Consider the following 21,478-nt stretch of genomic DNA (forward strand, 5'->3'; position numbering starts at 1 on the left):
AGGAACTAAAAAGCCTCTTGATGAAAGTAAAAGAGGAGAGCGAAAAAGTTGGCTTAAAACTCAACATTTTAAAAACTTAAGATCATGGCATCCGGTCCCATCACTTCATGGCAAATAGATGGGGAAACAATGGAAACAGTGAGAGCCTTTATTTTGGGGGCTCCAAAATCACTGCAGATGGTGACTGCAGCCATGAAATTAAAAGACACTTCTTGGTAGGGAAGTTATGACCAACATAGACAGCATACTAAAAAGCAGAGACATGAGTTTGTCAACAAAGGTCTGTCTAGTCAAGGCCATGGTTTTTCCAGTAGTCATGTGTGGATATGAGAGTTGCACTATAAAGAAAGCTGAGCACAGAAGAATTGATGCTTTTGAACTGTGGTGTTGGAGAAGACTCTTGAGCGTCCTCTGGACTGCAAGGAGATCCAATCAGTCCACCCTAAAGAGATCAGTCCTGGGTGTTCATTGAGGACTGATGTTGAAGCTGAACCTCCAATACTTTGGCTACCTGATGCAAAGAGCTGATTCATTTGAAAGGACCCTGATGCTGGGAAAGATTGAGGGTAGGAGGAGAAGGGGACGACAGAGGATGAGATGGTTGGATGGCATCATCAACTCAATGGACATGAGTGTGGGTAAACTCTGGGAGTTGGTGATGGCCAGGGAGGCCTGGCGTGCTGCAGTTCATGAGGTCACAAAGAGTCAGACATGACTGAGCGACTGAACTGAACTGTGTTGCTTCATAGCAATAATGAAACGAGATGCATTTTAGGATGCTGCAAATGAAGTTTCTCTTCACAAACAGAACAATGACAGGTGTGTAATCGGGATTAGAGGTTTTTCCTACTGCTGCTCAGTAAAGGAGAGAGATAAGACAACTCCTCACTAGAAATGAACATGGCTGAAACTCACATTCTGATATCTATGCAACAATTCTCAATGAAAGAATACAAGGTTTATTGAATAAAAAAGTGATTCTGTACCCACAGCAGTGAAAATAGAAGGTCAACCTGGAACACAATGGGCCAGAGAGTAAAAAAGTGTTTTAAGAACAATGGAGATTAGGAAGCTTCCACAAAACAAATCTGAGAGTATCTGATGGGTCAAAATAATACCAATGATAATAGTTTATAAAATATTGTATATTATATATAAAATATATAATATATTATATATAAAATACTAAAGTATATAAAATATAAAGTATATAAAATATTATAAAATATTGATTAAAAAATATTCCCTGAGCTCAAAGTTAAAAACTCAAATGTTTAAAAAGGGTGGGAACTGCTCTTTACAGTAGACTGTCAGTTAATAAGAGCAAAAGACACGACCAGTTCAGTTGCTCAGTCACGTCTGACTCTTTGCGACCCCATGAATTTCAGCACACCAGGCCTCCCTGTCCATCACCATCTCCCGGAGGTTACTCAGAGTCATGTCCATCGAGTCAGTGATGCCATCCAGCCATCTCATCCTCGGTCGTCCCCTTCTCCTCCGGCCCCCAATCCCTCCCAGCATCACAGTCTTCTCCAATGAGTCAACTCTTCGCATGAGGTAGCCAAAGTACTGGAGTTTCAGCTTCAGCATCATTCCTTTCAAAGAACACCCAGGACTGATCTCCTTTAGAATGGACTGGTTGGATCTCCCTGCAATCCAAGGGACTCTCAAGAGTCTTCTCCAACAACACAATTTAAAAGCATCAATTCTTTGGCACTCAGCTTTCTTCACAGTCCAACTCTCACATCCATACATGACCACAGGAAAAACCATAGCCTTGACTAGATGGACCTTTGTTGGCAAAGTAACGTCTCTGCTTTTGAATATGCTATCTAGGTTGGTCATAACTTTTCTTCCAAGGAGTAAGCGTCTTTTAATTTCATGGCTGCAGTCACCATCTGCAGTGATTTTGGAGCTCCCAAAAATAAAGTCTGACACTGTTTCCACTGTTTCCCCATCTATTTCCCATGAAGTGATGGGACCAGATGCCATGATTTTCGTTTTTGGAATGTTGAGCTTTAAGCCAACTATTTCACTCTCTTCTTTCACTTTCATCCAGAGGCTTTTTAGTTCCTCTTCACTTTCTGCCATAAGGGTGGTGTCATCTGCATATCTGAGGTTATTGATATTTTTCCCGGCAATCTTGATTCTAGCTTGTGCTTCTTCCAGCCCAGCGTTTCTCATGATATACTCTGCATATAAGTTAAATAAGCAGGGTGACAATACACAACCTTGATGTACTCCTTTTCCTATTTGGAATCAGTCTGTTGTTGCAACTACCAACTAGTAAAATAATGAAATGAGGAAATGATTATAGGGGGTAAAATGCTATGGGGAACAGGATATTTCACATGGTGCAAAGTTATGCACCCAAAGTTACTTACTAATTACTAAGAAAAGAGTACTTTTACAAGCAGCAATCTGGCATACACTTTAATAACAAACAAGCAACAATGAGACAGACTGACATGATTTTGGGGCTTCCTGATATGATGTAATGGGAAATAGACATCATCTTACCAGTTTTTTACTTTGAATGTAATAATGAAGAAACAATCAGACAAATTCTGAGTGTGGGGTTTGCTGAACATGTTAATGCCATAAAAGGTAAAAAAGATGCTGGGTTTTTTTTTTTTTATTAAAGCAGAGTATAAACAAGACAACTAATGGAATAGCATAATGGCTAATTGGTTCCAGTTGGGAGGGGAAACAGCCATAAAGAATAGTTTATGGAAATAACTTAAAAATACTGAATGTGGATTACATGCAAAATAATATTAATGTATCAATGTGAAATTTCTTGAGGCTAATGCCTAAGAATGTTACTGGATATGATATACATGCACAGCTCTTTGCACATGTTAGAATGTTTCACCATAAAATGAGGAATTTAACCTCAAATTGAAAAGAACACATTTCAATTCAAGCTAAGCTTAAAGGCTAGGTAGTACAAGAGCCCATCAATGGTTAGAGTCTATCCTACTTTTACAGAGGGCAAGAATCAAGAAAACCAGAGGCTATGTTAGTAAGCTTTTCACTCTAGTTTCTCAACAATTTCAAGTTTAGGCAAGAACTACATGCTTCTTTTTTTCTTCTTTGCCTTGCCCTGTGACTTGTGAGATCTTAGTTCCCTGAACAGGGACTGAACCCGGGCCCCAGCAATGGAACTTCTAAGTCCTAATCACTAGAACACCAAGGAATTACCTACATGCTCCTTTAGTAAAGAGAGGTTATTATTTTTTTACTCTGATAATAGTGGAAAGCAGTAACAAAGAGAAACATTTACGAGTTTAAAATATGAATACTCCTGTTCAAAATCTAGGTCTAATTAATTTTTCAAATTTTTTGCAATGTTGTACAAAGAATATTAAGTAAAAGTGTACATGAACTGGAGAGGTAATACCGAAGCAATATGCAATTCTTAGATGTTACATAAAGAATGAACTTGTAACAGTGAGGAAAAGGCATGAAGTGCATTTGTAAAAAGTAGAAAATATCAAATTACTGGAATATGTATAGCTTTGTTTTATTATAAAGAATTATAGAATGCATCAACCCACTACTCTTACAATAGGTACGAGCAGAAATAGAAAAAGGTATTGTTTCCTGCCAGCAATTATTTGGAAGAACTGAGGCACCAAAAAAAAACTAAGATCACAGTCACTGGTTCTATTAGTTCCAGTGGCTTCATTTTTCTTGTTTATAGTTGAATACTTAAGGACTTTTATCCTCATACACTCAATACATCTTGCTGAAGAAATAAACATAATAAAAAATAATCAACATAGAACACCTGTAAAGGGAGCAAGAATAACTAAAACAAAAAACTGATGCCATTATCCACTGTTTTATGAACCTCAAAAAACAAAATTAAGTGTTTTAAACTAAGTTTTATTAATGCAATAGAAGAAACTAAGAAGTACTCAAAGAAACAATACTTGAGTAACTTCTAGTTAATGGAATAAAATCATTTTCTTGCCTTTGTCTCTTAAAGGACAATGGAAAAAAGAAAAAAAAGGTAGAAAAAATATCAATTTCTAACAAACAAAGAAATCAATTAAAAACTTCAAACTTTAGATTATGAAGCATATATGCCAAATGCTATAGATAAATCAAAATGAACAAGGAAGCAGATAGCTGACATCCTAGATCATTAGCAAGGAACAATCTGCTCCTAAAATCAACTGTAAGAATTTAGATAAGCTATCCACCAATTCTTAGCTTAGAGCGAAAAGGGACAGACATAGATGGGCCAGGAGAGAAGCCAGAAAAATGTTCAACATTGCAGAATAGGGAAGAGAGAAAAGCAGAAGGAGAAACCATTATAAAATGACATTTACAGTGTATGAGAATTATGCACGAAGCAGGGCACCCAAAGCCAGTGCTCTGGGACAACCTAGAGGGCTAGGGTTGGGAGGGACATGGGACAGCGGTTCAGATGGGGGGTACAGATGTATACCTGTGGCCAATTCATGTTGATACAGGGCAAAAACCATCACAATGTAGCAATTATCCTCCAATTAATATAAATTGATTAAAAAAAAGAAGTACCCTCAAGCATAAGGAAACTGAGCTATTTAAAATTCTAAAAGATGATACTGTTAAAGTACTGTACTCTATATGTCAACAAATTTGGAAAATTTAGCAGTGGCCACAGGACTGGAAAAGGTCAGTTTTCACTCCAATCCCAAACAAGAGCAATGCCAAAAATGTTCAAACTACCATTCATTTGCCCTCCTTTCACACGCTAGCAACGTTATGCTCAAAATCCTCCAAGCTAGGCTTCAGCAGTACGTGAACTGAAATCTTCCAGATGTACAAGCTGGGTTTTGAAGAGGCAGAGGAACCAGAGATCAAATTGACACCATTTACTGGATCATGGAGAAAGCAAGGGAATTCCAGAAAAACCTCTACTTCTGCTTCATTGACTTCATGAAATGCTGACTGTGTGGATCACAACAAACTGCAGAAAATTCTTAAAGAGATGGGAGTACCAGACAGTTTACCTGTCTCCTGAGAAATCTGTATGTGGGTGAAGAAGCAACAGTTAGAAGTAGACATGGAATGATGCATTAGTTCAAAACTGAGGAAGGAGTAATACAAGGCTGCGTACTGTCACTCTGCTAATTTAACTTACATGCAGAGTTCATTATGCAAAGTGTGAGGCTGGATGAATCACAAGCTGGAATCAAGACTGTCAGGAAAAATATCAACAACCTCAGATATGCAGATGATATCACTATAATGGCAGAAAGTGAAGAGGAACTAAAGAGCCTCTTGATAAGGGTGACAGAGGAGAATGAAAAAGCTGGCTTAAAATTCAACATTAAAATACTAAGATCATGGCATCCGGTCCCATCAGTAAGTCAATAAGTGTTACTCACTCAGTCGTATCTGACTCTTTGTAATCCTATGGACTGTAGCCTACCAGGCTCCTCTGTCCATGTGATTTCCCAGGCAAGAATATTGGAATAGGTTTCCGTTCTCTTCTCCAGGGGACTTTCCCAGCCAAGGGATCACACCTAGGTCTCCTACACTGTACGTGGATTCTTTCCCATCTAAGCCACCGAGAAAGTGCTGATCCAATCACTTCATGGCAAATAGATGAGGAAAAAGTGAAAGCAGTAACAGATTTTCTTTTCCTGGGCTCCAAAATCACAGTGGAGAGTGACTGTAACCATGAAATTAAAAGACGCTTGCTCCTTGGAAGTAAAGCTATGACAAATCTACAGAGCATATTAAAAAGCAGAGACATCACTTTGCTGACAAAGGTCTGCATAGTTAAAGCTACAGTGTTTCCAGTAATCATGTACAGAAATCAGAGTTGGATCATGAAGGCTGAGTGCTGAAGAACTGACACTTTCAAATTGTGGCTGGAGAAGACTCTTGAGAGTCCCCTGGAATGCAAGGAGACCAACCAGTCAATCCTAAAGGAAATTAATCCTGAATATTAATTGGAAAGACTACTGCTGAAGCCCCAATAATCTGGCCACATGATGTGAAGAGCCAATCACTGGAAAAGATCCTGATGCTGAGAAAGACTGAAGACAAAGCAGAAGGAGGCAGCAGAGGATGAGATGGTTAAACAGCATCACAGACTCAACGGACACAAATCTGAGCAAACTCCGAGAGATAGTGGAAAACAGAGGAGCCTGGCAAGCTACAGTCCACGAGGTGGCAAAGAGCTGGATGTGACTTTGCAACTCTACAACAACAAGGTAGGAAAACTATGAAAGGTAAAATGAGGTGAAAGAGGAAAGAAAGAATGTAAGGTTTCCACAAGAAACTGTTTGAATGGCTTTACTGAGAATCAAAATAAGCTCTAGAATGGTTCAAAATTTGAGGCAAGAAGCATTCCAAAATTAATAGGAAATGACAAGATGGTGAAATGTTATTCTAGACAATAAAGATATTACAAAGAAATAAAACTAGAGACCACTACCTAATGAACAGAGAGATAAAACTCAACAAAATATTAGCAATTAAAACCCAAGAATGCTTAAAAGAATTTTATACTATAATCAAGCGGGATTGAAAGACTCAGGAAGAATTGGCCAAAGACATCCTGGAATTAATCAGTTATATGCAGAGTACATCATGAGAAACACTGGGCTGGAAGAAGCACAAGCTGGAATCAAGACTGCCAGGAGAAATATCAATCACCTGAGATATGCAGATGACACCACCCTTATGGCAGAAAGTGAAGAGGAGCTAAAAAGCCTGTTGATGAAAGTGAAAGAGGAGAGTGAAAAGTTAAAGCTCAACATTCAGAAAATGAAGATCATGGCATCTGGTCCCATCATTTCATGGGGAAACAGTGGAGACAGTGTCAGACTGTATTTTTCTGGGCTCAAAAATCACTGCAGATGGTGATTGCAGCCATAAAATTAAAAGACGCTTACTCCTTGGAAGAAAAGTTATGACCAACCTAGATAGCATATTCAAAAGCAGAGACATTACTTTGTCAACAAAGGTCTGTCTAGTCAAGGCTACGGTTTTTCCAGTGGTCATGTATGGATATGAGAGTTGGACTGTGAAGAAATCTGAGCGCTGAAGAATTGATGCTTTGAACTGTGGTGTTGGAGAAGACTCTTGAGAGTCCCTTGGACTGCAAGGAGATCCAACCAGTCCATTCTAAAGGCGATCAGTCCTGGGTGTTCATTGGAAGGACTGATGTTGAAGCTGTAACTCCAATACTTTGGCCACCTCATCTGAAGAGTTGACTCACTGGGAAAGATTCTGATGCTGGGAGGGATTGGGGGCAGGAGGAGAAGGGGACGACCGAGGATGAGATGGCTGGATGGCATCACCAACTCGATGGACATGAGTCTGAGTGAACTCCAGAAGTTGGTGATGGACAGGGAGGCCTGGCGTGCTGCAACTCATGGGGTCGCAAAGAGTCGGACACAACTGAGCGACTGAACTGAACTGACACCAAGGTTGTAAGAGACAAGGTTCATAAATATAAGTCAACTATTTTCATATATACCAACAATGAACAAGGGGAATTTGAATTTGATAACAAAATACCATTTACATTACTCCTCATTCCAAATGAAATGCGTAGGTATAAACAGGGCTTCCCTGGTAGCTCAGATGGTAAAGCATCTGCCTACAATGCAGGAGACCCGGGTTCAATCCCTGGGTCAGGAAGATCCCCTGGAGAAGGAAATGGCAACCCACTTCAGTATTCTTGCCTGGAGAATTCCATGGAGTGAGGAGCCTGGTAAGCTACAGTCCATGGAGTAGCAAAGAGCTGGACACGACTGAGCAACTTCACTCAGGTATAAATAAACCTAACAAAATATAGACAAAAACTATATGAGGAAAACTAGAGACCTCTGATGATAAAAATCAAAGAGGAACTAAATATATAGAGAGGTATTCCATGTTCACAGACAGAAGAAACAATATTATGAAGATGTCAGTTCTTTCCAACTGCATCTACAGATTCAATGCAATCAAAATCTGAATTCTAGAAAAAAATTTTTCTTCTATCAACAAACTGATTCTAAAGTTTATATAGAGGGGAAAAAAATCAGAACAGCTCACACAATATTGAAGAAAAAGAACAAAGCTGGAAGACTGACTAGCCAACTTCAAGACATTCTATAAAGCTTTAGTAATCAACACAATGAGGCAGTATTGGCAAAAGAAGAGAAAAATAGATCGATGGAACAGAATAGTGACTTCCCAAATATACCCACATAAATACAGTCAATGCCCTTTTACAAAGAAGCAAAGGCAATAAATTTGGCAAAGGCAGAATCTTCAACAAATGATGTTGGAATAACTGGGTAACCACATGCAAAAAAAAAGAATCTAGACACAGATTAGACACAAACTAAGATCATGGCATCTAGTCCTATCACTATGGCAAATAGACGGGAAAAATGTGGAAACTGTCAGATTTCATTTTTTTGGGGCTCCAAAATCAATGCAAACACTGACTGCAGTCGTGAAATTAAAAGATACTTGATCCTTTGGAAGAAAAGCTATGACAAAACTAGACAGCATATTAAAAAGCACTTTGCTGACAAAGGTTCATATAGTCAAAGCTATGGTTTTTCTAGTAGTTATGTATGGATGTGAGAGTTGGACCATAAAGAAGGCTGAGTGCCAAACACTTGATGTGTTCTCCAGCAACTATGGTGCTGGAGAAGACTCTTGAGAGTCCCTTGGACAGCAAAGAGATCCCACCAGTCAATCCTAAAGGAAATCAATCCTGAATATTCATTGGAAGGACTAATGCTGAAGCTGAAACTCCAATACTGTGGCCATCTGACATAAAGAGCTGACTCATTGGAAAAGACCCTGATGCTGGGAAAGACTGAGGGCAAGAGGAAAAGAGGGCAACAGAGGATGAGATGGTTGGATGGCATCACTGACTCAAAGGACATGAGTTTCAGCAAACTCAGGGAGATAGTGAAGAACAGAAAACCCTCGCATGCTGCAGTTCATGGACTCGCAAAAAGCTGGACATGACTTAGCAACTGAACAACAAGGTGACACAGACCTCACATACCTCACCAAAATTAATTCAAAATGGATCACAGACCTAAAAGTAAAAACGTCAAACTGTAACATGCCTAGGAGATAACATATGAGAAGACCCAGACAACCTTGGGTATGGCAATGACTTTCTAGATAGAATACCAAAGACATGATATGAAAGAAATAACTGATAAGCTGGACTTCATTAAAAACTTCTATTCTGGAAGAGACAAATAATCAAATCTGCAACTTGATTTTTCATATAAGGATGCTGAGAATTATCTATATTGATAAATTTATTACCATAAATATTATATAGCAGTCTAACTGAGTCCCTTGGACTGCAAGAAGATCCAACCAGTCCATTCTGAAGGAGATCAGCCCTGGGTGTTCTTTTGGAAGGAATGATGCTAAAGCTGAAACTCCAGTACTTTGGCCACCTCATGCGAAGAGTTGACTCATTGGAAAAAGACTCTGATGCTGGGAGGGATTGGGGGCAGGAGAAGGGGACAACCGAGGATGAGATGGCTGGATGGCATCACTGACTCGATGGATGCGAGTCTGAGTGAACCCCGGGAGTTGGTGATGGACAGGGAGGCCTGGCGTGCTGTGATTCATGGGGTCGTAAAGAGTCGGACAGGACTGAGCGACTGAACTGAACTAATAAATAAGCCGGCTTATTCATTTTCCAATGAAGGAGAGACTGTTTTCATTGTTTAACTAATACGAATAACAGTAAAATAAAAATTCTTATAGAGATGTGACAGAGTTTATTTAGGGTATACTCTTACCAAGGCAATTATAAGATCGTAAGGTACACCCATTTTTAACCTTATTGATCAGTATGATAAAACTGAATAAAGTGGTTGAAACCTTTTCTTCTCCTACAATCAGAGTATCAGGTATTTAGTTCTGGTCTCAGATTTTGCCAATTTCACAGAGAAATAGAATCTTGAATCATTTGTATTTCTCTAATAATTAGTTCACATCCTCTAAAAAGAGGCTAAATATCTTTTTGTGTTTATTGGATGTGTTCTTCTGTGATTTGCCTATTCATATTCATGATCTATTTTTCAACTGAGTTATTTACCTTTTTCTTAGTGGATTACAAACTTTCAGGTACATCTTGGGTAGCATATTTTCCCATGTAATTATAATAATGTTATTTTTTAAATTTTGAAACAATCTTAAACATACAGAAAATTTGAAACTATAGTAAAACATTTTTTCTTGAATCATTAGGGAATAAGTTACTGACATGATGCACTATCACCCCTGAATGCTTTAATGTGTATTTCCAACAAAAATGACATTGCTATATATAATCTCAATATAACCAACAAGATTAGGCAATTAACATTAACCCTGCCAATGTAATATCTTTAAAAATAAAGTGATTATTCTTTTAAAAACAATAAAGAATAGGATTTCTACACTAAATCGTGGTATTCACTCCTCAACAGATGACAATAAGGCTTGAAAACACTTCATTCTTTCCAAAAAGGGGAGCATACATTAGGATAGACAGCAGGTGAATAATTGCTTTCATTTTTTCCCCCCATTCTTGACAACACAATAGAGAATGAGATTAAACTCCTTCTGGAAATTTAAACATTAGATCAAACTTTCTGAAAATAATTGCTGGGAAAAGCTGAGAGGGAAATCTCCTCTGGCAATTTCTTTTCAAAGCTGTCCTCCTGGGATGATCTTAATATAGACTTATTCAGAGGCTAGGGCGAACCTTTAAAAATCCCTTTAAGATCAAAGATTTTTTTATCTCTTTTTATCTTGTACAAATTATTTATGAGGGACATACTCTTATTTAAAGTTTTGTTTATATAGCAAACATAAAAATAATAATCAATGGCTGAAAATGTTTTAGTATTAGCTCTGCATCAAGAACTGTTATTAAGTTGATATGGACAAGTCTATAATATTAGAGTATCCTGTTCAATACAAAAATGGGAAGAGGAGAAAACTTTTTTAATAGGCATTAAAAAACACTCTGAGGAATTTTTTCAATAGTCTGAATAAAATAAGGCAGTAAAACTGAAGAAAGAAATGGAGTCAAGACAGATTTGTCTGTCTTTAAGTAGAAGAAAATAAATAGCATGATTGTATGTGATGGGAAAGAGATACAATGAAAAGCTGATGATGTGGTACAGAGAAGGGATCTATGAAAGCAATGCCTTTCTTTGAGTGATGGGATCTAAGGCAAAAGTAGAGTATTTGCCTCTTTTAGGAGCAAGCACAGTTCATCCATATTAACAGGAAAGACCAAAGATTTTAAGGAGAGAAATGCAAATTTAGGGTTGCTTAGGAAAATGAGAGGCACCCAGGACATGCAGTCTCTCCTCTCTATGAAGTGTGTTATATACGTGAATGTCACCATCAGGCATGGTTTTGCAGGAAAAGGGTTGGGGACTGCTGTCTTGAATCTACTGCCTGGGTTTTCCTTCGATTTTGCTATAGTTGTAATGTTCCCAAAGCTTTATCAGCATCTATCTATCTCCACACTCAGCTTTTATTGCTCCTGAGTAACAGAATTATACATGCCCAGAAAGATAAAAGTATAATAGAGATTGTATTTCCTTAAAAAATATTTTCTGCCTCAGTAAGAAGTACATGTGAGGATAAGGATTTCAGAAAGAAAAATGTGTTCCTTTTTTTCCCTTGCATCTGTTTCCTCTGAACTAAATAAAGCCACAGTTTATAGTTTTTATCTAGAAGTTCTGAATATACCAATTGGCCAGTTCAACTCACTGATTAGACAAAAGTTATAAATAAATTCTAAAGCAAAATTTCTTCTCTCATTTTCTGTCTACTAAAAAGTGAGTCATTAGATTACTTTGAAACTTGAATGCTTCACATACTATTCAAAGGACTTTTCAGTTATAAATAAATAAATGAAGCTAAATATAAACCACATCCATACCTCTCACAGCTGACTGGGAAGGCTGAGTCAAAACTTTGATATCTAATGCACTGTTGATATTTTCTTCTACTGCAGCACAATATCCATCCACAACATTGGTAATAGTGTCCTTCAAAGTTCCAAGATTATGGAAAACCTGAAGAGCGGTTCCGACCTGGGTTGGATTCTTTAAAAAGGTGGTGGTGGGGTGGGGTGAGAAAAGATATAAATAGGAAAAGAAACAAAATAAATATAAATCTACAAATCTAAGTGGTACTTGAGCAGTTACTATAATATTTTTTAAATTATTATAAACAAGAACAAAAATAATGTATTTGGAACAAGTATTATTTTTAGTCATTCCTTATTTCATAAAAGACAAAGTTAAACACCATGTGTATGACTTCCTCCCTTTCCCTTTTCCTCCTCCTTTAAAGGATAATCACAAAATAAAGAATCTGTTATATTACTGGAGCTTACTTGAAATTTACCATTAATCTCTATGAAGAGAGCCATGTAAGAACTAACAACCCTTATATGTGTTTAGAAAGAAATAAATTGTGCACAGTAAACTGCAGGCTAAGCCTTGTGAACTGATACTACTATTCACTGTATTATCTTCTTTCATTCATTCACTGAAACTATGAATATATATATATAGAGAGTGCCCACTATGGGGTCTATCTTGCTTCTATCTGCTAGAACTGTAGTCGTAAATAAAACCAGTTGAGTTTCTGCCCTTATGGAACTTATATTTACTGAGAAATCTATAAACAATAAATATAAGAGAGTATTAGGTAGTGATATATGCTATAAAAAAGAAAGCAGGGAATAAAAATAGAGAATGATGTGTATTATTCTAGAGGGAAGAGCCAGAGAATGCATCTCAAAGGCAGTATTTAAACAGAGATCAACATCCGGAAAATATGGGTAAATACAGATCTGAGCAGGGGTATCAACAAAAGAACCAAGGTGGAAATGTGCTTGGAAGCTAATGAAAGAGCAATCAGGCCATGGTGGTGGCTGGAGCAGATAGGGGTAAGCAATGATGGGGAAGTACAAACACTACCGGAGAGTAGATTCAGTTCACAGTGATATAAATAAGCTGCTGGATTTGTCATTAAGTAAATGACTGAATTAACAAGGTATATCTACATCAACATAGTTATAGGTTCAAATAGATGAAATTCCTCTTTCATTTATGATTCGGCATCTGTCATTAAAGGCACACAGTTAAAAAGTGAGATTATTTCACTAACATTTTCTTGACTGTTGAGTATAAGTAACACAAAATATTATTTCTGAAGTCTACTGGTGATAGTAAGAGTACGTGGCACACACACACTCAGCAGTAGGGTAGGATCAGCTTAGAGACAAGATCAGGAAACATGGTTGGTGAACACCCATTTTAGACTGTTTTTTAATTAAACAAGAAAAAATAGCAAATGGACATTGTTTCATATTAAAACATGTTTTTGCTTTTAGTAGATATCAAGAATGAAAATTAGGCAGCTATAAAGACATTTCCCTTATCACTATTCAAATTCTATATAATCTAAGAAAGCACTACCTGACCAATTTCAAAGAATATCTTCACTTTAAAAACTAGAATATAGACACATATTATAACATTATATTTATTGCCTTTATTATCCTCAAAGGATCTGAAAATCACAGTTTTTCAACATACAGGTTTTCAGTAACTTTGAATAATTATGTAACTTCAATAGCTTACAAAGAATGTACATTGAAAGTTATATGCATATGTTAACTGAAAACAGTTGGGAGTCTTATTTTACTTGAGAGATCTAGTCAAAATTGATCAGTCTTCTTAAGTTTCTACCCCAAAAATTCACTACCAAAAACTTTGAAAACAGTAACATGTACAGGGCAACATTAAAGAAGTATCAGAATGGTTATCATCAAAAAGACAACAAGTAAGTGTTGGCAAAGATGTGGAAAAAGGGGAACCTTCATGCACTGTTGCTGAGAATGTAAATTAGTGCAGCCACTATGAAAAACACTATGGGGGTTCCTCAAAAAATTACATAACTCTGAGGAACTCCGCTTTCCCCTCTGTATCCTGAATTCATAAATCTTAAAATGATGAGGATAGATAGATTTCCAAAGCTGGCTAAAGTTCCTTTTTTTTTTTTTTTTTAATAAAAATGTAGCCAACAAGATCCCAACTCTAAAATTCCGATTCAGCTGGATCAGACTGAGGCCTGGTTATTACATTTTAAAGCTCTTCAGATGCAGCCACCTGGGAACCAACATTTGGAAACCACTTGACTAGATGACTCTGCCAGACTTTGAAAAATGAGAATCATTTGTTCATGTGAAAGATAGGATTTTCTGGTAAAAAGAAGCAAATACACAGAGAAATGACAGGAAAATTACAGTATATCCTTAAGGAGTGGTATATAGATTTTACTGCCAGAAGTTTTGCATATGTGGGGGGAAAAAAAGATAACATTGAACAAGCAAATAAGTGTCTGGTCACTGACAACCTTGGACTGCATTCTGTGAAATTTCTATTTAATATTACTGGTAACAGAAAAATGATTCATGTAATAAAATTATCATAATCTAAGATGTTTGAGGAAATAAAAATAATTACATCAGCTCTGACAATAATTTTAAAAACAAAAAGAAGGAAAAATAGCTTGAACTAGGGAGTTGCAATTAAAAACAAAGAACAGGACAGACAGGAGATTCTGAAACACTGAAAGGAAACTGTCTACTGACTGACTATGATGGACAAGAGGGAAGGAAGAGTCTACCATATATGGAAGCTTCTTCAAGTGTGGGGGCCTGAAAGGACAGAAAAAGAAAAAAGAAAATCAAAAGAAGGAGATCATTTGGGCAAGTGGGTGGACGAGTGGTGGGATGAGAGGGTGAACGGCTGTTGTTAATGAAGTGCTCACTGTGAGACACGCGGAGTCTCAGGTGCCAACGGAGCGTTCTCAGCTGGAGAGGAGAACGCTTTTGAACTGGATAATCATAGGAACCTAGACTGAGTAGCAAGCTAAATTGATGTAATAAATAATACAGAATGTTGGAAACTTTTAATCACAAAGGGAATAAAGAAGAGAACTGGTGAGAGTGAGAGAACAGAAATGGGGTGATAGAATCCTCTAATCAGAGTAACAACTAGAACATTAGAAAAACTGGGAATGAAATCATTTTGTCTAGCTATGATTCCAGCAAAGAATACCTCCTAAATATAATAAACACTAGTGTTCTTTTCCCATCATCCTCTCTCGTCACAGACAAATATGACATATTTGACCAGCAGAATTTTCTGGGTCCTTATTAGTAATAAACATCAGGCTTTCAGCTTCCTCATCTGTAAGATGAGGGGACTGGACTAGATGAATTCTAGTACCCTTGCCAATACTAACATATGACTGCACTATCATTCAGCGTACATCATTTACTCGTGCTAGCACTGTGCAAAGTGCTGAGGATTTAAAAACACTGAAGCAAATACTGTCCCGTCTGACCTTTCAGTATCTATGGTCTGATGGGTGATAAAGACAATTAAAGCAGCAATTAGAATGTACTATGATATATTAGAGGAGAAATGGATAGTTTAATAGGAGAGGTGATTAACTCAGAATTGGGGAGGGAAAGAGGGATAGAGGAGTCAAGAAATTCTCCTTAAAGGAAGAAGGCCCAGCCTAGACCAAAAGTGAAGTTGTCATGGTAAGGTGTTAGGAGCTGGAGATGAGGGCTCGAAGATTTACAGAAGGAGTCAGGAAAACCACTCCAAGCAGAGGAACAGCACATACAAAAGCCTGTGAGTGAGCACACTGTGGAAATTAAATCGACTAATATAATATCTGATAGGTAAGAGAACTACACAAATACCTAAACCAATGCAGATGCCCCTATCAGTCAATCTCAAACTTTTGGTAAATATAAAAGAATTACCTGAGGGAGCTTGTTAACTAAAAACAGACACATAAGGAAGACCTGAGATTGCTGGTAAGTTTTCATTTTTTTAATCTGAATGCTGGTTATGTATGTTTGTTCACTTTGTGAAAAATTCATTGAGCTGTACTCTTATGAGCTATGTACTTTTCTGTTGATCACATTTCCACCATACAGTCTAAAATAAGAGGGTTAAGAGCATCAGGAAAAAAATGCACATGTTTGCAACCCAAGTGTCCACTGAATGGATGAAGAAAATGTGTTATTCAGATAATGAAATATTATTCAGTCTTAAAAAGAAATCCTGTCACAAGCTACAACATGGGTGAACATATCATGCTATGCAAAATAAACCAGTCACAAAAAAATACTGTGTGGCTACATATTATAAAGATAATACTATTTATATATTGTTTATATGAAGACTGTATACAGACAAATTCATAGAGATAGTAAAACAGTGGTTGCCAGGGACTCAGGGATAGAGAGGGATAAGAATTGTTCAGTAGACAGTTTCAGTCCAGTGAGACTTCTGGAGACTAGATGTGTGATGTTAACTAATATAAACATATCAAATGCTACTGAACGCTAACGGTGACTGATTTCATATTAGGTGTATTTCATTGGACTTTAAAAATGCATATGCTTGGATCTCAACTTCAGATACACTAATTTGATAGGTTTAGGAATGAGGCCAAAGAATCTGGATAATTATGATAAACCTAATTTTTCTACTGCAGTCATCCAGTAAGGCCTTATTATGAACCAAGCATTATTTTAGGGGCTTTTACACATGTGAGGTCTAATCCTCCCCAACAAAGCATTCAAAGTAGCTGTACTGTTCCCTACTGAAAGAGAGGGAAACTGAGGAATAGAGAAGTCAGCAGAAGCTCCAAGACAACAAAGAATAAATGGCAGAGCAGGGATTCAAACATTAAAATGTCTGGATTTTAAAGTTCATGCTTCTTCCAAATAACAAAAGTTATTTGCAAATAACCATTAGTACCAATTAAAGTCTGACTTTCCTTAAGCAGTAAAATAAAATTTGAAAGAAACTAAGGAAAATGGCCAATAAGTGCTGTTACTTTACTAAGTAAGTGAAAGTCGCTTAGTTGTGTCCAAGACTTTTCGCAATCCCATGTATTGTAGCCTGCCAGGCTCCTCTGTCCATGGGATTCTCCGGGCCAGAAAACTGCAGTGGGTTGCCATGCCCTCTTCCAGGAGATCTTCCCAACTCAGCGATCGAACCCATGTCTCCCGGATTGCAGGCTGAACAACCGGGAAGCCCAAGGATACTGGAGTGGATAGTTTATCCCTTCTCCAGGGGATCTTCCCAATCCAGGAATCGAACTGGGGTCTTCTCCATTGCTTGCTAAGTAAGGACATTTTTTAAAACTTCACTATCTACTATCATCACTTCATAAAAGAAAGGTTGTTCAAGTAACAAGGGAAATTCTCAGAGTAAGTAGTTGCCTTGTTTTCATTTTGAATTTTAATGGGAACTGATAAAACTTCAGCATGACTGCTACTAACCTACAGTGTTTGGAAACTGGTACTTTTGTTATGTTTCTGTACAAATAAGCAGGTTAGCCAATCTTGCTTGCATACAATATCCTCAAGTTTCAAGTTTCCCTGAAAATTGCCCATAAAAAAATTCTTTCTTTCCCGGTACCCAGGGCCACTGTGTTCTCTGTGAAATTTGATGGTTTAAATTCAGCGGCAAACAGTTAACTCTTTGCCACATTCACCTGGCTCCCCATGCTCTGCTGCAAATCCCAACTTCAACAAAGCTGGAATCAGTAAAATCATGAACTGTCCTTAATAGAACACTTTCTCATCTCATAGGCAAACTGTGCAAACACAACGTGAACAATTCACTGCTCCTCTCGGAGCTGCCTATTCTTTGGGCCTATTTTCCCAAAATTCCAAGATTAGTTCTAGGACTTCCCTGTTTCTTTACACCACCTACCCAAATCCCTCTTTACAAAATCAGACCCATTCCTGGTACTTCTTAGGAGGTCTACATTCATTGGCAGGTTCCACCCTGATCTGTGGATACAGTATACTACATGAAGATGCCTTCTCCCCTAGGTGAAAAGTCAAAGTGAAGTCGCTCAGTCGTGTCCGACTCTTTGCGACCCCATAGACTGTAGCCTACCAGGCTCCTCTGTCCATGAGATTTTCCAAGCAATAGTACTGGAGTGGATTGCCATTTTCTTCTCCAGGGGATCTTTCAGACCCAGGGATCGAACCCAGGTCTCCCGCATTGTAGACAGACGCTTTACCGTCTAAGCCACCAGGGAAGTCTCCCCGGGATAGTAATGTTTAAAATGGCCTCCGTATCCACTTATTTTCTTTTGTCAACACAACATAAGTAGAATAAATATTACAAAGTTCACTTTACAGTTAGGTAACTAAGGTACTAAGAACACAGGCCCAAAGCGGGCCTAGCAGGCCAGTTTCAGGCCTCAGTCCCTTCACTCCCTATTCTATACTCTTCCACAGCTCACCCTGTCACCACCCGACTCTAGATCTCCAGATATACCAGTTTTTCAGGCGTTTGTAAGAGATCTCAAAACAAAATGAACACATTTGAAAAATACCATGCTTTCTAGAAAGAAATAAACTACTGACAAGGAGCAACGTCTTCTAGTAGGTACAAAAGTAATTGCAGTTTTGGACCGTGAGTTTTAAATCATTAAAACTAGGCTCAAACATATTTTTCTTAATCAACACATTTTTGCCAATGAGAAATAAGTTGGTTTATAAAAATAAACCTGTAGTATAAAAATCCATACTTCAGGACTCAGTGAACTCTTGGAAAGTATTTTCTGTCTCCTGCTGGTTGTGGAAGTGTTTTCCCTGTAAAAAGTTGTCAAGATGCTTGAAGAAGTGATCAGGTGAATATGGGAGATGAGTCAAAACTTCATTGCCCAATTCATTCAATGTCTGAAGTGTCACGTGACATGTGGCTAGGCACTGTCATGCAGAAGGATCAGGCCCTTTCTGCTGACCAATGCCATCTGCAGGTGTTGCTGCATTTGGTGCATCTCATCCATTAATTGCAGAGAATATTTCTCAGATGTAATGGTTTCTCCAGGATTCAGAAAGCTATAGTGGATCAGACAGGCCGCAAACCACCAAACAGCGACCATGACCTTTTTTTGGTGCAGGTTTGGTTTTCAGAAGTGCTTTGGAGATTCTTCTCTGCCCAACCACTACACTGGTCATTGATGACTGTTATATTAAATTCACTTTTCGTCGGACTTCACAACCTGATCAAGAAATGGTTTGCTGTTGTTGAGCACAATAAGAGACGATGACACCTTTAAATAATGATTTTTTTTTTTTTCCTGCTCAGCTCAAGAGGCACCCACTTACCAAGTTTTTCCACTTTTCCAATTTGCTTCAAATGCCAAATGACCACAGAATTGTGGACATTGAGTTCTTAGGCAATTTCTCATGTAATGGTAAGAGGATCAGCTTTAATGATGGCTCTCAGTTGGCCGTTGTCAACTTCTGATGGCAAGCCACTACTCTCTTCATCATCAAGGCTTTCCCCTTTGCAAAAGTTCTTGAACAACCACTGTGCTGTACATTTGTTAGCAATTCCTGGGCCAAAGCATTGCTGATGTTACAGGTTGTCTCTGATTCTTTACGATCCATTTTGAAGTAAAAAAAAAAAAAAACTCGAATTTGCTTTTTGTCTAACCTCATTTCTCATAGTCTAAAATAAATATAAAATAAATAACAAATAATAAGTCATGAGCAAAAAAACAAAGTGAGAAATGCACATTAAAATGATAAATAGCATAACCATATTTATCTAAGAATGTATTCCAATATCAAGTGGCCAGGTTCAACAACACAAAATTGCAATTACTTTTGCACCAACCTAATAGACAATGTCTCCTCTTTAAATGAGAGTCAATATTCTAAGAGTAATTTTCTACAAATTGTCAATGAGACCTTCAAAAAATCACTTAACCATGTATGAAATTTTCCAACTTCATAAACTGTAATATAAAATGAGATAAAAGACAATATAATAAAGTAGATCTATTTCAGGAGTAGATCAAAACAGACTTCTACCTTTTCAAAAACATTTCAGAAGATGGCATTTTCTTATTAAACTAAAATTACTTCTTCTGCTTTGGAAATGAATACATATAAGTTTTTTTCTTTCTTTCTCAACATCTCTGTAGCATTACATGGGAGGAAAAAAAAAAAAAAAACCCCACAAGAACACAATCAGAAAAGAAGCAAAGTTGTTTAGGATCCCGAAAAAGCTTGCCAAAACAGGAACACTGTAACCAAAGTAACAGCTGGTGCTGAGCTAATGGAATGGAGAGATAGCAAGACTGCTGCAAAGATTGTGCCATAAAATAGCAAGCAACGTTCTTGTGTTAACTATAGATAATACGAGGTGACCTCTGTGAGCATAAATACAGTATTAAATTAAAAGTATGATAGGATTTTAAAAGCTTCATACAACTGAAATTAGAAATGGAAAAGGTGACAGAGTTTGATTTAATTGAAAACAAAATGCAAAAATCATATAAATGTTCAAGACCAGGATTCCACTCTGCAAGGATCAAATCATCCTTGTGCCAAAAAGACTAACCATCACCTTTTACTTTTTTCCCTAATGAACTAGCTATTTATCAGTTAACTTCTCTTTCTTTAGGTTTCATATAATTAATAGATGTCCTTAGTTACTCAGTAGTGTCTGACTCTTTGCGACCCCATGGACTGCAGCCTGCCAGGCTCTTCTGTCCATGGGGATTCTCCAGGCAAGAATACTGGAGTGGGTTGCCATGCCCTCCCCCAGGGGATCTTCCCAGCCCAGAGATCAGATAGAAGCCAGGTATCCTGCATTGCAGGCGGATTCTTTACTGTCTGAGCCACAGGTTTAATATATAAAAAAATACAGTGAGCCGAGGGAAGGAAAAGGACAGGTAAAGAAAATAAAATTCCCTGCTGCTATTCAGTTTTGGTTATTAGTGTGGTTTTAGGACTACAGGATTTCCTCAAAGTTTCATTAGCAAGCCATTTCATGCTCAACTAAAATAAGACAAAAATAAGAACCCTCAGAATCACATTTAAAAGGGGGAGTGATGGAGAAAGGTGGGGAGGGAGGTGGGGAGGGAAATCATCTACATGTCCCCAATCTCTGATAAACAGACTAATAGTGTGAAAAATGCAAAAATTTTTCAATTTCAGTTCAAGCAAAAATTTAAAGAACAAGTATCTTCCACTATACAGAAAATCCTTACTGCTGGAAAAAAAAGCTTACTATTTTATTTTTTATAATAGGATACAAATCTAAGAATTTTTATTGCTAAGCAGATAATTTTTTAAACCACTCCCTCAGTAGAATACAAATTTAATAGAAGTAGGTTAGTTTTCAGGTAAATGTAATACAGTAAAAAGCACAGCAACTTAATCATGCACAGTAACTAAGGAACTCTAAAATCCAAATATTTTATTTCTCAAGAGTAGTGTTAATAAATTCACAACACTTCATACATAACAAGTATATAACAGGCCAAAATATTTATAGTAATTTATAATATCTCTGTACCCTAACATGATACATACATTGGGTACTTTTTTAAAGCTATGTCTAAAACA

At 37.4% G+C, this 21,478-nt stretch overlaps 1 protein-coding gene across 2 annotated transcripts in view; it reads right to left on the reverse strand.

Annotated features, from left to right (window-relative positions):
• COG5 (component of oligomeric golgi complex 5) overlaps nt 1-21,478 on the reverse strand; it is a 279,105-nt gene that overhangs the window by 120,261 nt on the left and 137,366 nt on the right. For both annotated transcript variants that reach the window (XR_009600484.1, XM_042248525.2), the window contains exon 8: nt 11,930-12,095. Coding sequence is in view for 1 of the 2 variants with exons in the window: in XM_042248525.2 (XP_042104459.1) it covers nt 11,930-12,095 (166 nt within the window). In the remaining variant the exon portion in view is untranslated. The remainder of the gene's footprint in view (nt 1-11,929; nt 12,096-21,478) is intronic.

Source organism: Ovis aries, chromosome 4 (genome assembly GCF_016772045.2).
Source record: "Ovis aries strain OAR_USU_Benz2616 breed Rambouillet chromosome 4, ARS-UI_Ramb_v3.0, whole genome shotgun sequence".
NCBI classification, from domain to species: domain Eukaryota; kingdom Metazoa; phylum Chordata; class Mammalia; order Artiodactyla; family Bovidae; genus Ovis; species Ovis aries.